The 12,348-nt window shown below is 43.8% G+C and overlaps 1 protein-coding gene across 1 annotated transcript in view; it reads right to left on the bottom strand.

Annotated features, from left to right (window-relative positions):
- The window catches only part of LOC117470645 (ceroid-lipofuscinosis neuronal protein 6 homolog), a 15,249-nt gene extending 5,435 nt beyond the window's left edge, over positions 1-9,814 (bottom strand). The window contains exons 1-6 of the mRNA XM_034115457.1: positions 9,810-9,814; positions 8,639-8,750; positions 5,566-5,664; positions 5,224-5,412; positions 5,076-5,131; positions 2,653-2,775 (exon numbers count right to left, since the gene is read on the bottom strand). Of these exons, the coding sequence (XP_033971348.1) occupies positions 2,653-2,775; positions 5,076-5,131; positions 5,224-5,412; positions 5,566-5,664; positions 8,639-8,750; positions 9,810-9,814 (584 nt within the window). The remainder of the gene's footprint in view (positions 1-2,652; positions 2,776-5,075; positions 5,132-5,223; positions 5,413-5,565; positions 5,665-8,638; positions 8,751-9,809) is intronic.
- Between the last annotated feature and the right edge of the window lie 2,534 nt (positions 9,815-12,348).

Raw genomic sequence — 12,348 nt, 5'->3', positions numbered from 1 at the left:
ACAGTCGGCCGTTCACGGAAACAACCGATTATGACCGAGAAATGATATCATGAAAGTTACGGTGCTTATTAAGCATTTGAAAACGTATGTGGTAAGTTGCCAAAGTGCTTTGTTTTGAACGTTCATCAGTATTATAATCAAAAAGAGAAATATGAACGTTAGTTTTTACTGAAATGATCAAATAAAGTCAACATTTCACAGTCTTTACTGAGCTGTGTGGGGTTTGTTCAACTTTTAAAAGATGTTTGAATGGTGATATACACAGTGATAGATGTTAAGGACTAACGTTTATAATAAATACATTTGTATTGATTTGAAGATCTTTTCATACAATCATACGTATTGGGATCATTTGTATTAATGTGGACCGGAGGGAGAGGGTGACGAGCATAAGTTTCACTTTCCTTTTTTATTTCAATTTCAACTTTGGTCATGAAGAATATGTTTCTCTGTTGTCCCCGTTCATAAAGCATAACAGCACCAGAGCACGGTGCAGAGTCTCTAGATGAGTTTACAGTAGTCCCTCGTTCTCATTAAACATCCATGTTGTAGTCCGCTGTATAGAAAACTGTAGTTTCCATAGTTTCCCCACAGCAGCAGGCGCACATTTATGACCTCTGCTGGCGCATCATAAACACGTCGGATAGTGAAAGTGCAGTCGATTCTCTAAAGTGCCGCAGTCTCTTCTCCTAAATCCTTTTGAATTCTCCTATCCACTATCCCTTAACCCCGTGACCTTTCACTCAGAGGTCAAGGGATAGACGATAGGGTTAGAACTTAGGAGCTGTTTTTTGGACTATTCGACTGCAACCCTGGTCTCCCAGCTGTGTGCGTCACTCTTTAGTGTCCCCTGGTCTCCCAGCTGTGTGCGTCACTCTTTAGTGTCCCCTGGTCTCCCAGCTGTGTGCGTCACTCTTTAGTGTCCCCTGGTCTCCCAGCTGTGTGCGTCACTCTTTGGTGTCCCCTGGTCACCCAGCTGTGTGCGTCACTCTTTAGTGTCCCCTGGTCTCCCAGCTGTGTGCGTCACTCTTTAGTGTCCCCTGGTCTCCCAGCGGTGTGCGTCACTCTTTAGTGTACCCTGGTCTCCCAGCTGTGTGCGTCACTCTTTAGTGTCCCCTTGTCTCCCAGCTGGTTGCGTCACTCTCTAGTGTCCCCTGGTCTCCCAGCGGTGTGCGTCACTCTTTAGTGTCCCCTGGTCTCCCAGCGGTGTGCGTCACTCTTTAGTGTCCCCTGGTCTCCCAGCTGTGTGCGTCACTCTTTGGTGTCCCCTGGTCACCCAGCTGTGTGCGTCACTCTTTAGTGTCCCCTGGTCTCCCAGCTGTGTGCGTCACTCTTTAGTGTCCCCTGGTCTCCCGGCGGTGTGCGTCACTCTTTAGTGTACCCTGGTCTCCCAGCTGTGTGCGTCACTCTTTAGTGTCCCCTTGTCTCCCAGCTGGTTGCGTCACTCTCTAGTGTCCCCTGGTCTCCCAGCGGTGTGCGTCACTCTTTAGTGTCCCCTGGTCTCCAGCTGTGTGCGTCACTCTTTAGTGTCCCCTGGTCCTCCCAGCTGTGTGCGTCACTCTTTAGTGTCCCCTGGTCTCCCAGCTGTGTGCGTCACTCTTTGGTGTCCCCTGGTCTCCCAGCTGTGTGCGTCACTCTTTAGTTTCCCCTGGTCTCCCAGCTGTGTGCGTCACTCTTTAGTGTCCCCTGGTCTCCCAGCTGTGTGCGTCACTCTTTAGTGTCCCCTGGTCTCCCAGCTGTGTGCGTCACTCTTTAGTGTCCCCTGGTCTCCCAGCTGTGTGCGTCACTCTTTAGTGTCCCCTGGTCTCCCAGCTGTGTGCGTCACTCTTTAGTGTCCTCTGGTCTCCAGCTGTGTGCGCCACTCTTTAGTGTCCCCTGGTCTCCCAGCTGTGTGCGTCACTCTTTAGTGTCCCCTGGTCTCCCAGCTGTGTGCGTCACTCTTTAGTGTCCCCTGGTCTCCCAGCTGTGTGTTTCACTCTTTAGTGTCCCCTGGTCTCCCAGCTGTGTGCGTCACTCTTTAGTGTCCCCTGGTCTCCCAGCTGTGTGCGTCACTCTTTAGTGTCCCCTGGTCTCCCAGCTGTGTGCGTCACTCTTTAGTGTCCCCTGGTCTCCCAGCTGTGTGCGTCACTCTTTAGTGTCCTCTGGTCTCCAGCTGTGTGCGCCACTCTTTAGTGTCCCCTGGTCTCCCAGCTGTGTGCGTCACTCTTTAGTGTCCCCTGGTCTCCCAGCTGTGTGCGTCACTCTTTAGTGTCCCCTGGTCTCCCAGCTGTGTGCGTCACTCTTAGTGTCCCCTGGTCTCCCAGCTGTGTGCGTCACTCTTTAGTGTCCCCCTGGTCTCCCTGCTGTGTGCGTCACTCTTTAGTGTCCCCTGGTCTCCCAGCTGTGTGCGTCACTCTTTAGTGTCCCCTGGTCTCCCAGCTGTGTGCGTCACTCTTTAGTGTCCCCTGGTCTCCCAGCTGTGTGCGTCACTCTTTAGTGTCCCCTGGTCTCCCAGCTGTGTGCGTCACTCTTTAGTGTCCCCCTGGTCTCCCTGCTGTGTGCGTCACTCTTTAGTGTCCCCTGGTCTCCCAGCTGTGTGCGTCACTCTTTAGTGTCCCATGTTAGAGAAGCAAAAAAATATATATCTCAAATTCATTTTAATCACAGTCTCACCAGTAGTAAGCAGCGCTCGGTAAAAGCAGCATCCATGCTGCCGGCGGCATCTTGTCCTCCTGTGTCCTGTGATGGAAACAACCACTGAAGAAGAGGAAGAGGACGAGGAAGAAGGGAACACACCTGCAGGACACAGATAAAGGACAGAAGGAATCAGGGGAAAGACAAATGCTGCACGGCTCTGCATGTGAAACATCATTAATCACAGACTCTGTGGGTAAAGTCCTCATTATGCAAAGTAAGGTCTGAATAGAGAGGGAAGAGTGAGAATGGAGTGTAGTGTCTCTACTTTAAAGAGCTCTCTCCTGCTGATGTTCAGGTGTATATCAGTATGTAGTGTCTCTACTTTAAAGAGCTCTCTCCTGCTGATGTTCAGGTGTATATCAGTATGTAGTGTCTCTACTTTAAAGAGTCCTCTCCTGCTGATGTTCAGGTGTATATCAGTATGTAGTGTCTCTACTTTAAAGAGTCCTCTCCTGCTGATGTTCAGGTGTATATCAGTATGTAGTGCCTCTACTTTAAAGAGTCCTATCCTGCTGATGTTCAGGTGTATATCAGTATGTAGTGTCTCTACTTTAAAGAGTCCTCTCCTGCTGATGTTCAGGTGTATATCAGTATGTAGTGCCTCTACTTTAAAGAGTCCTCTCCTGCTGATGTTCAGGTGTATATCAGTATGTAGTGCCTCTACTTTAAAGAGTCCTATCCTGCTGATGTTCAGGTGTATATCAGTATGTAGTGTCTCTACTTTAAAGAGTCCTCTCCTGCTGATGTTCAGGTGTATATCAGTATGTAGTGTCTCTACTTTAAAGAGTCCTCTCCTGCTGATGTTCAGGTGTATATCAGTATGTAGTGCCTCTACTTTAAAGAGTCCTATCCTGCTGATGTTCAGGTGTATATCAGTATGTAGTGTCTCTACTTTAAAGAGTCCTCTCCTGCTGATGTTCAGGTGTATATCAGTATGTAGTGCCTCTACTTTAAAGAGTCCTCTCCTGCTGATGTTCAGGTGTATATCAGTATGTAGTGCCTCTACTTTAAAGAGTCCTATCCTGCTGATGTTCAGGTGTATATCAGTATGTAGTGTCTCTACTTTAAAGAGTCCTCTCCTGCTGATGTTCAGGTGTATATCAGTATGTAGTGTCTCTACTTTAAAGAGTCCTCTCCTGCTGATGTTCAGGTGTATATCAGTATGTAGTGTCTCTACTTTAAAGAGTCCTCTCCTGCTGATGTTCAGGTGTATATCAGTATGTAATGTCTCTACTTTAAAGAGTCCTCTCCTGCTGATGTTCAGGTGTATATCAGTATGTAGTGTCTCTACTTTAAAGAGTCCTCTCCTGCTGATGTTCAGGTGTATATCAGTATGTGTCTCTACTTTAAAGAGTCCTCTCCTGCTGATGTTCAGGTGTATATCAGTATGTAGTGTCCTCTACTTTAAAGAGTCCTCTCCTGCTGATGTTCAGGTGTATATCAGTATGTAGTGTCTCTACTTTAAAGAGTGCTCTCCTGCTGATGTTCAGGTGTATATCAGTATGTAGTGTCTCTACTTTAAAGAGTCCTCTCCTGCTGATGTTCAGGTGTATATCAGTATGTAGTGTCTCTACTTTAAAGAGTCCTCTCCTGCTGATGTTCAGGTGTATATCAGTATGTAGTGTCTCTACTTTAAAGAGTCCTCTCCTGCTGATGTTCAGTTGTATATCAGTATGTAGGGTCTCTACTTTAAAGAGTCCTCTCCTGCTGATGTTCAGGTGTATATCAGTATGTAATGTCTCTACTTTAAAGAGTCCTCTCCTGCTGATGTTCAGGTGTATATCAGTATGTAGTGTCTCTACTTTAAAGAGTCCTCTCCTGCTGATGTTCAGGTGTATATCAGTATGTAGTGTCTCTACTTTAAAGAGTCCTCTCCTGCTGATGTTCAGGTGTATATCAGTATGTAGGGTCTCTACTTTAAAGAGTCCTCTCCTGCTGATGTTCAGGTGTATATCAGTATGTAGTGTCTCTACTTTAAAGAGTCCTCTCCTGCTGATGTTCAGGTGTATATCAGTATGTAGTGTCTCTACTTTAAAGAGTCCTCTCCTGCTGATGTTCAGGTGTATATCAGTATGTAGTGTCTCTACTTTAAAGAGTCCTCTCCTGCTGATGTTCAGGTGTATATCAGTATGTAGTGTCTCTACTTTAAAGAGTCCTCTCCTGCTGATGTTCAGGTGTATATCAGTATGTAGTGTCTCTACTTTAAAGAGTCCTCTCCTGCTGATGTTCAGGTGTATATCAGTATGTAGTGTCTCTACTTTAAAGAGTCCTCTCCTGCTGATGTTTAGGTGTATATCAGTATGTAGTGTCTCTACTTTAAAGAGTCCTCTCCTGCTGATGTTCAGGTGTATATCAGTATGTAGTGTCTCTACTTTAAAGAGTCCTCTCCTGCTTCTCACCACATCAGATGACCAATGGTGTCGTCAAAGAAACAGAGGAGCTCAAACGCATCGATCTTAATAAAATACAAAAAAAAACAATTGTCGTTTGGAGATTAGAAAATGATTACAAATAAATAAACATCAATTTAAATGTATTCTAACCAACCAGGGCGGGGGGGCGGAGCTCCTCCATGATTGGGTTATCTCTGACGGACAGGTGCAGCTGGTAGCCAATCAGCACGAGCCGTCGCGTGATGGCGTCCGTCACCAGGTGGAGGCTGGTTCCCATGGCAACAGCAATAACGCCCAGGTGTACGGCGAGTGGGGGCAACGACCGGGGGGTGCGCTCAATCATCTGCAGGGAAAAATAATGTTTTATAAGTGTGTATTAGTGTGTACTATTGTTTGTGTAATACTCTGTGTGTAATACTGTGTGTGTATTAGTGTGTATTACTCTGTGTTATTTACTGTGTTTGTAATACTCTGTGTTTTACTGTCTGTTGGTTACTTTGAGCAGAATGAGCGGTGTGCAGATGTTGAACAGGAAGTGGAGATATTCTGCAGCAGAGGGCCGGTTCAGAGGAAACAGATCTGCAGGGAGGACGAGCTGCAAGAGAAATTAAAGTTTAAATCATCCCTAAAAACCTCATTTAAATGCATAACTCAGATTTCTATCAGTTGAAAGGCAGGCTGTGTCGGGGCTGCTCCAGATAAAACTGTGAAGGATATTTCAGAAAAGGAAGTTTAGTGCAAATTAAAACTTCCAGGATAGAGGGATGAAGCAGATTCTAATTTAGAGATGTCAAAACAATTATCTTTTATGACATTTTCAAACTGCAATGACAATCTTAACTGATTAAGCTAAAAAAAAAAGTAGATCTACATGAACTGAATAACTGAACAGGAGGGTTTAAGTCTTAAACCCTCCTGTTCTTAAACCTCAAGACCTTTTGCCTGGATTTTCTCTTTTCATTTCATTTTGCAGTACGGGAACATTTTGGCCTCAGGTTCCACAAAAACGTAGCTAAAGACGCCAGAATATGAGCGTGAATCCAAGAGGAAGGTCAATGAGCCAAATAAACGCCAATTTAGTGAGGCCGAAACGATGGACAAAGCTCTTTCCAAAACAACCACGAATCTGATGTTGAGTTCACTATAGAGGAACTACAGCACGGTCACATGACTTCACGTCACCACCGCTAAGCTAAAGGAGGCTAATGTTGGGCTATAAAGGAACTACAGCACGGTCACATGACTTCACGTCACCACCGCTAAGCTAAAGGTGGCTAATGTTGGGCTATAATCAGGGGTGCACATAACTTTTTGAGTGAGTTACTCAGATGAGTACCAGGAGACAGCGTTTGGTACTCACCCCACATGAAGCGTGGTTTTAATAAGTGCAGTCTTCCTCACTGTCCTCCTCAGTGTCTCCTTCACTGTCCTCTATTTACACTTCTTGCATGCTAGATGATGAAGATGATGAAGATGCACCTCCCTGTCTCTTTTTAAGCCTCCGCTTTGCTTTCTCCAAAACTTGTTGCCAAAACTGTGAAGTCCTTGCATTTCCTGAGGCCAAGTTGAAGGATCAAATACTAAGAAATTATCACATGACTTGTAGTCATATCTGATTTCAGAGGTGGGAAGTAACAAAGTACATTTATTCAAGTACTGTACTTAGGTACAATTTATGCTACTTTGTACTTCTACTCCACTACAGTTCAGAGGTAAATCATGTACTTTTCCTCCACTACATGTAGTTAATACCTTTAGTTACTTCACAGATCTGGATGAATGATGTGAAATATAATCAAGTCTTAAATCAGACTTTAGTTCCACCTGGAGTAAATTCACAAGCTCCCCTGCAGTATACAAAGTCATTCAAACTAATTTTTAAACACTTTAATGATCAATAATTATAAAACATATCATATACATTATTATGAAATGGACCAATCCGCAAAATGACTACTTTTACTGTCGCTACTTTAACTAGGTGTTGATGATAATACTTTTCTAATTTTACTTGACTAACACTTCATCCACCTAACCCTGTCTGATTTCAAACTCTTCCATTAACACCTTGAGTAAGTTTGCAGCTGTGTGTTTTACTCCACTTTGTTGTAAATAAACTGCAGCAGCTTGACCACAGAGCGTGAACGTTGTGATCAGCTGATTTTGCGCAGTTCTCCAGTGTGTGCGCGGGGCACAGAATGTGCACAGGGGAGTCTCCCACCGCAGCCAGTTGATGTAGTTTTGGTACAATTCTGTTGTACACACCGACGTTAACAGCAGCCCCGTCTGTGCACACGGCGACCAACTCTGTCGTCCAGTGATCTAAGCCTCTGCCTCCTGTGAAGCTTCACAGGTCCGTCGGTTATGTCCTGCGCGGCACGGCCAGCACCCAGTTCAATCAGTCATAGAAAGTCTGAAGATTTTAGCAGGGAGCGAAACGGCAAAGTGGCTGCTTAATGTCTTTGTTTTTTTTGGACATGTCTAATAATTTACTCCACTGAGTATTGACAAGAAACATGTGCAGGCGAAATATGTGTTTTGTTTTGATGACCTATCAGGTACGCAAAGGCGCGTTGTGACACAAGTGACGTTACGCATTTCAGATTGTTGCCGCGCATGCGTACCTGCGTACCAGTTATGTGCACCCCTGGCTATAAAGGAACGACAGCACGGTCACATGACTTCACGTCACCACCGCTAAGCTAAAGGTGGCTAATGTTGGGCTATAAAGGAACGACAGCACGGTCACTAGGGTTGGGAACCGAAACTCGGTTCCAGATGAGAACCGATAAGAAAATGCCGGGTACCGGGTACCCATACAAAATACACAATTTCGGTTCTGCTTAACGGTTCCTAAACGCGGTAGACCCTGTATTCCACCGGGTCCACCGGCGTCGCGGTGACCCGGTGGAATACAGAGTAAGGGCGGACTGGCCATCTGTGTGTTCTGGAGAATCACAGAACGGCCGGTCGTCAGCGGGCCGTTGACGGCACCGCCCTTAATTTTTTTAAACGGCATCATGTAAGTTGCGCTGACAGGCGACAGAGGTCCACAGTTGCCCCGCAGCGAGGCTCCCCCCGCCCTCCCGCAGCGAGGCTCCCCCCGCCCTCCCGCAGACAGTTCACGAGCTCAGTCACTTCATAACACCAAAGATGGATGGCGGTAAACGCTCTAAAGTGAGGCTCCACTACACTAAAACAGAAAGACAAGGCACAGTGTAATGCCTGTTGATAGCTTGCCACAGGCATAGCTCAGTTACATAAAGCACAGCTATTGTGCAATACATCTGTATTACATGTATATTTTTTATTTGTAAAAATGTCAGTTAAAGCTTTAGAGAATAAAGATATGTTTGTTATCTAAACGTTTGACCTCTTTCTTTTACAATTTTGGAATCGAACCGGAATCGATAAGAACCGGAATCGATAAATTTCAAACGATACCCATCCCTAACGGTCACATGACTTCACGCCCACGGTTTTAGGATTGCACCACTCCCAACCTTCTAAAAGGATGTGCAGTTATTCAGTCAAACAGGAAATGGACATTGTGTTTATAATCCCGATACCGTGACAAATGGCTGGCCCACGTCCAGGATCCAGCTGTGGAGGATGAAGCCGAGCCACAGGTCCAGCTGGAAGCGAGGCCTCGGCAGAACCTCTTCAGAACCGGACACCCGGCTGCAGAACACAGAACAGGACATATTGTATCACCTCTGACAGTTCCTTGCATATTTAAGTCAGATATGGGGTTATATATGTCTCAATAATATTTGTGTGAACATTAAAATGATCAGCAGGCCATCACGTGGTTTCCGACACGAGAAGATTTTAGCCGAGACCGGCGGAAAGTTTGTCTCAAAACTCTGTGTGTGTAAAAGACGATCCACAAGCAGAGACTTGAGACCCACAAACGCATTTTTGGTCGACAAATACAAAATGGATTCACAAATGCCTGATCGAAAGTTGTCAATGTTAGAGAGAGACTCACAAATTCCTTTTGTTTATTTGTAAACTAATTATAGTAATATTCATGGAAATATTTGTCATTGTTCAAATGATAATAAACAAACATATAAAGCATATTTGTCCACTCATATGTTGATAAGAGTATTCAAAACTTGAAAAATATCCCTCTAAGGTACATTTAGAACAGATACAAAATGTGCGATTAATCGCGATTAAATATTTTAATCGACTGACAGCCCTAATAAATACACAATCAAGACACATTTATACATGTGCACACATTAAGATAAAAACGCAAAGATCAATATATACAAAATAACAGTCACTTCAATATCTTTGGGAATGTGCATTAGTGCAAGACTGATTGATTAACCTGAGAATACTGTCCCAACCTTAAGAGATGATTTAGAGCCCTAGAATTTGCTGTTGATAAACTAAAGTCAGCTGAATAGCAGCTATTTGTCTGTTAGGTTACGTTCCCTCCTGGACTAGGGGAACAAAGGGAAGTAACAACATATTAAATAACCGGGAGAGAGGAAAAAGGAGAGGAAACTGATCTGTGAATCCACAAAGTCATGTTTTAATCAGTCAAAGAAAGTAAAGATTTGCAATGCAAACGTACGACAAACCAAAACAACTCTCTCATAAAAGAAAGCGACAACAGTAAACCAAAACACTGCTCAGAACTTCTACAAGTTGCACGTCCAACATAGACAACAACATATTACACTGCTGCACAGATCACCCACTGCCATCCCAACACAGTCTCACGGCATTTCGTGTTATAGTCACGAAATTAATCTATTGATTCGTGTTCACCAACACGATTTCGCCATTTTTTTCGTGTCACACAGAACGATTTTAGAAGCAATGTATTTATATTGGTAGTATGTTTCGTGCCTGCACCAAATAATAACAAATTAGAAGGAAAAAAAGATGACATAAAATACAGATGTCAGTATTCTGAGGCTCTGAGCCATTTCTTTTCCTCACTGACGGCAAAAAAAAACTCAGACATTATACAATTTAAAATAAAAGGGATAGGGTTAGGCTTAGGGTAAGATATTGAGTAAGAACATGTTTTTATGAACCACACAGCTCCTGGTCTTCCAAGACCCGACCGGACAAAAAGACGTGTTGCAGGCACGAAACATACTACCAATAGAAATACATTGCATTTAAAATCGTTCTGTGTGACACGAAAAAAAGGTGAAAATCGTGTTGGTGAACACGAATCAATAGATTAAATTACACGAAACACGAAATGCCGTGAGACTGGTTGGCCATCCATGCAGCTCACAGGAGAAGGAAGAGAGCGACTGCAGCCTTCCTCAGGTCCTTTATGGAGGCCCTGATTGGGGAGGCCCTGATTGGGGATTGGGAGCACCTGAGGGAGAGGCCTTTTCTCATAGTTTTCTATACAATCAGACTTAGAGAGAATAATGGGTTTAAGGCACTTCTGCTTTTGCTTCAGACCTGGATGTTGCTGCTTGAATGTAAAAACATTTCCTCACATCCCAAAGTTGTGAGATATTTCTGTCTGGATCAAAGTGTAACTGCAGGCAGTCGTGACCTGACGTATGCTCGCCTCCAAAAAACCCTAAACTCTGAGAAAGTGGATTTCCAGCAGCGTTAATCTGCTCTGATCCTCTGTGTCACACATCCAGCGCAGGAGTGCTAATGTCCAGCTGCTGCTTTCATTTTCATTCAGCATGCATTATGTGAGCAGGATATTCCAACCCAGTCTCACGGCATTTCGTGTTATTAGTCACGAAATTAATTTAATCTATTGATTCGTGTTCACCAACACAATTTTCGCATTTTTTTCTTGTCACACAGAACGATTTTAAATGCAATGTATTTCTATTGGTAGTATGTTTCGTGCCTGCAACACGTCTTTTTGTCCGGTCGGGTCTTGGAAGACCAGAAGCTGTGTGGTTCATAAAACATGTTCTTACTCAATATCTTACCCTAAGCCTAACCCTATCCCTTTTATTTTAAATTGTATAATGTCTGAGTTTTGTTGCCGTCAGTGAGGAAAAGAAATGTCTCAGAGCCTCAGAATACTGACATCTGTATTTTATGTCATCTTTTTTTCCTTCTAATTTGTTATTATTTGGTGCAGGCACGAAACATACTACCAATATAAATACATTGCTTCTAAAATCGTTCTGTGTCAGAATACTGAAATCTGTATTTTTTTAAATGTCTTTTTCCTTCTAATTTGTTATTATTTACATTGCTTTTAAAAGCGTTCTGTGTGACACGAAAAAAATGGTGAAATCGTGTTGGTGAACACGAATCAATAGATTCATTTCGTGACTATAACACGAAATGCCGTGAGACTGTGTTGGATATTCACACTAACACCAGCCAGAGACCCAGCAGCAGGGCGCCGCTCAAAGACAGGAACCAGCAGCACAAGTTGTATGTATGTAACAGCACATACATACATTTTCAGCACAGTAAAATAGCTAGGAGGACATTTTAAGTTCAGCTGCAAGAAAATAAAGTTGAATTCGACAAACCTGCCAAGCAGAGCCGGGTTCTTCCTCTTCCTGGTGAACGACTGCATATTATATTATATGATTTAAACAATATCACAGCTTTAAAGCAGTGAGAGAAACATCAGGTCGTCAGCAGAGATGACCTCCACTTCTCCTCCATCATTTCTCCTCATTAGCTTCCAGATCAAATGATAAATAAATCCTCTTCTTCCCAACTCTCTGAAGCTGTTGTCCCTGGACTGAAACAGAGTGAATGATTTGATGATAAGATCCAGCCTCCTCTCAGTTAAACTGCAGGTAATCTGCGTGCAGATGAAGCCGTAATCTGTATAAACCCCCCCGATGTTTTACTGGAGAGATTTAATCTGGTTTAAACAACAGTCAGGAAATGATGAGTTTCACTGATCAGGAACACCTGGATGGTTCAATCACTGAAACCATCAAAACCTTTATTTAAGAGAATCTGCAACATCCTAAAAGATCCAACAACTATTCAGAGGTGTTAAGTAACTAAATACATTTAAAAAAAAATTGCTCTTATTGTCATTTCACAGTACAGGTACTATGTAACGAAATTGTTCCTCTGCATTTGACCCATCCTAGTGTTAGGAGCAGTGTGCTGCCGTGGACAGCACCCGGGGAGCAGTGTAGGGAACGGTGTCCTGCTCAGGGACACCTCGGTAGCACTTGGTCTTGCCAGGACTCGAACTGGTGACCTTCCAGTTGCCAAGCCAAGTCCCTATCGACTTCGCCACCACCATTTACTCAAGTACTGTAACATAAGTACATTTTTGAGGTACTTT

This window comes from Trematomus bernacchii, unplaced genomic scaffold (genome assembly GCF_902827165.1).
Source record: "Trematomus bernacchii unplaced genomic scaffold, fTreBer1.1, whole genome shotgun sequence".
Taxonomy (NCBI): domain Eukaryota; kingdom Metazoa; phylum Chordata; class Actinopteri; order Perciformes; family Nototheniidae; genus Trematomus; species Trematomus bernacchii.
This window is presented reverse-complemented; position numbering and strand designations above follow the sequence as displayed.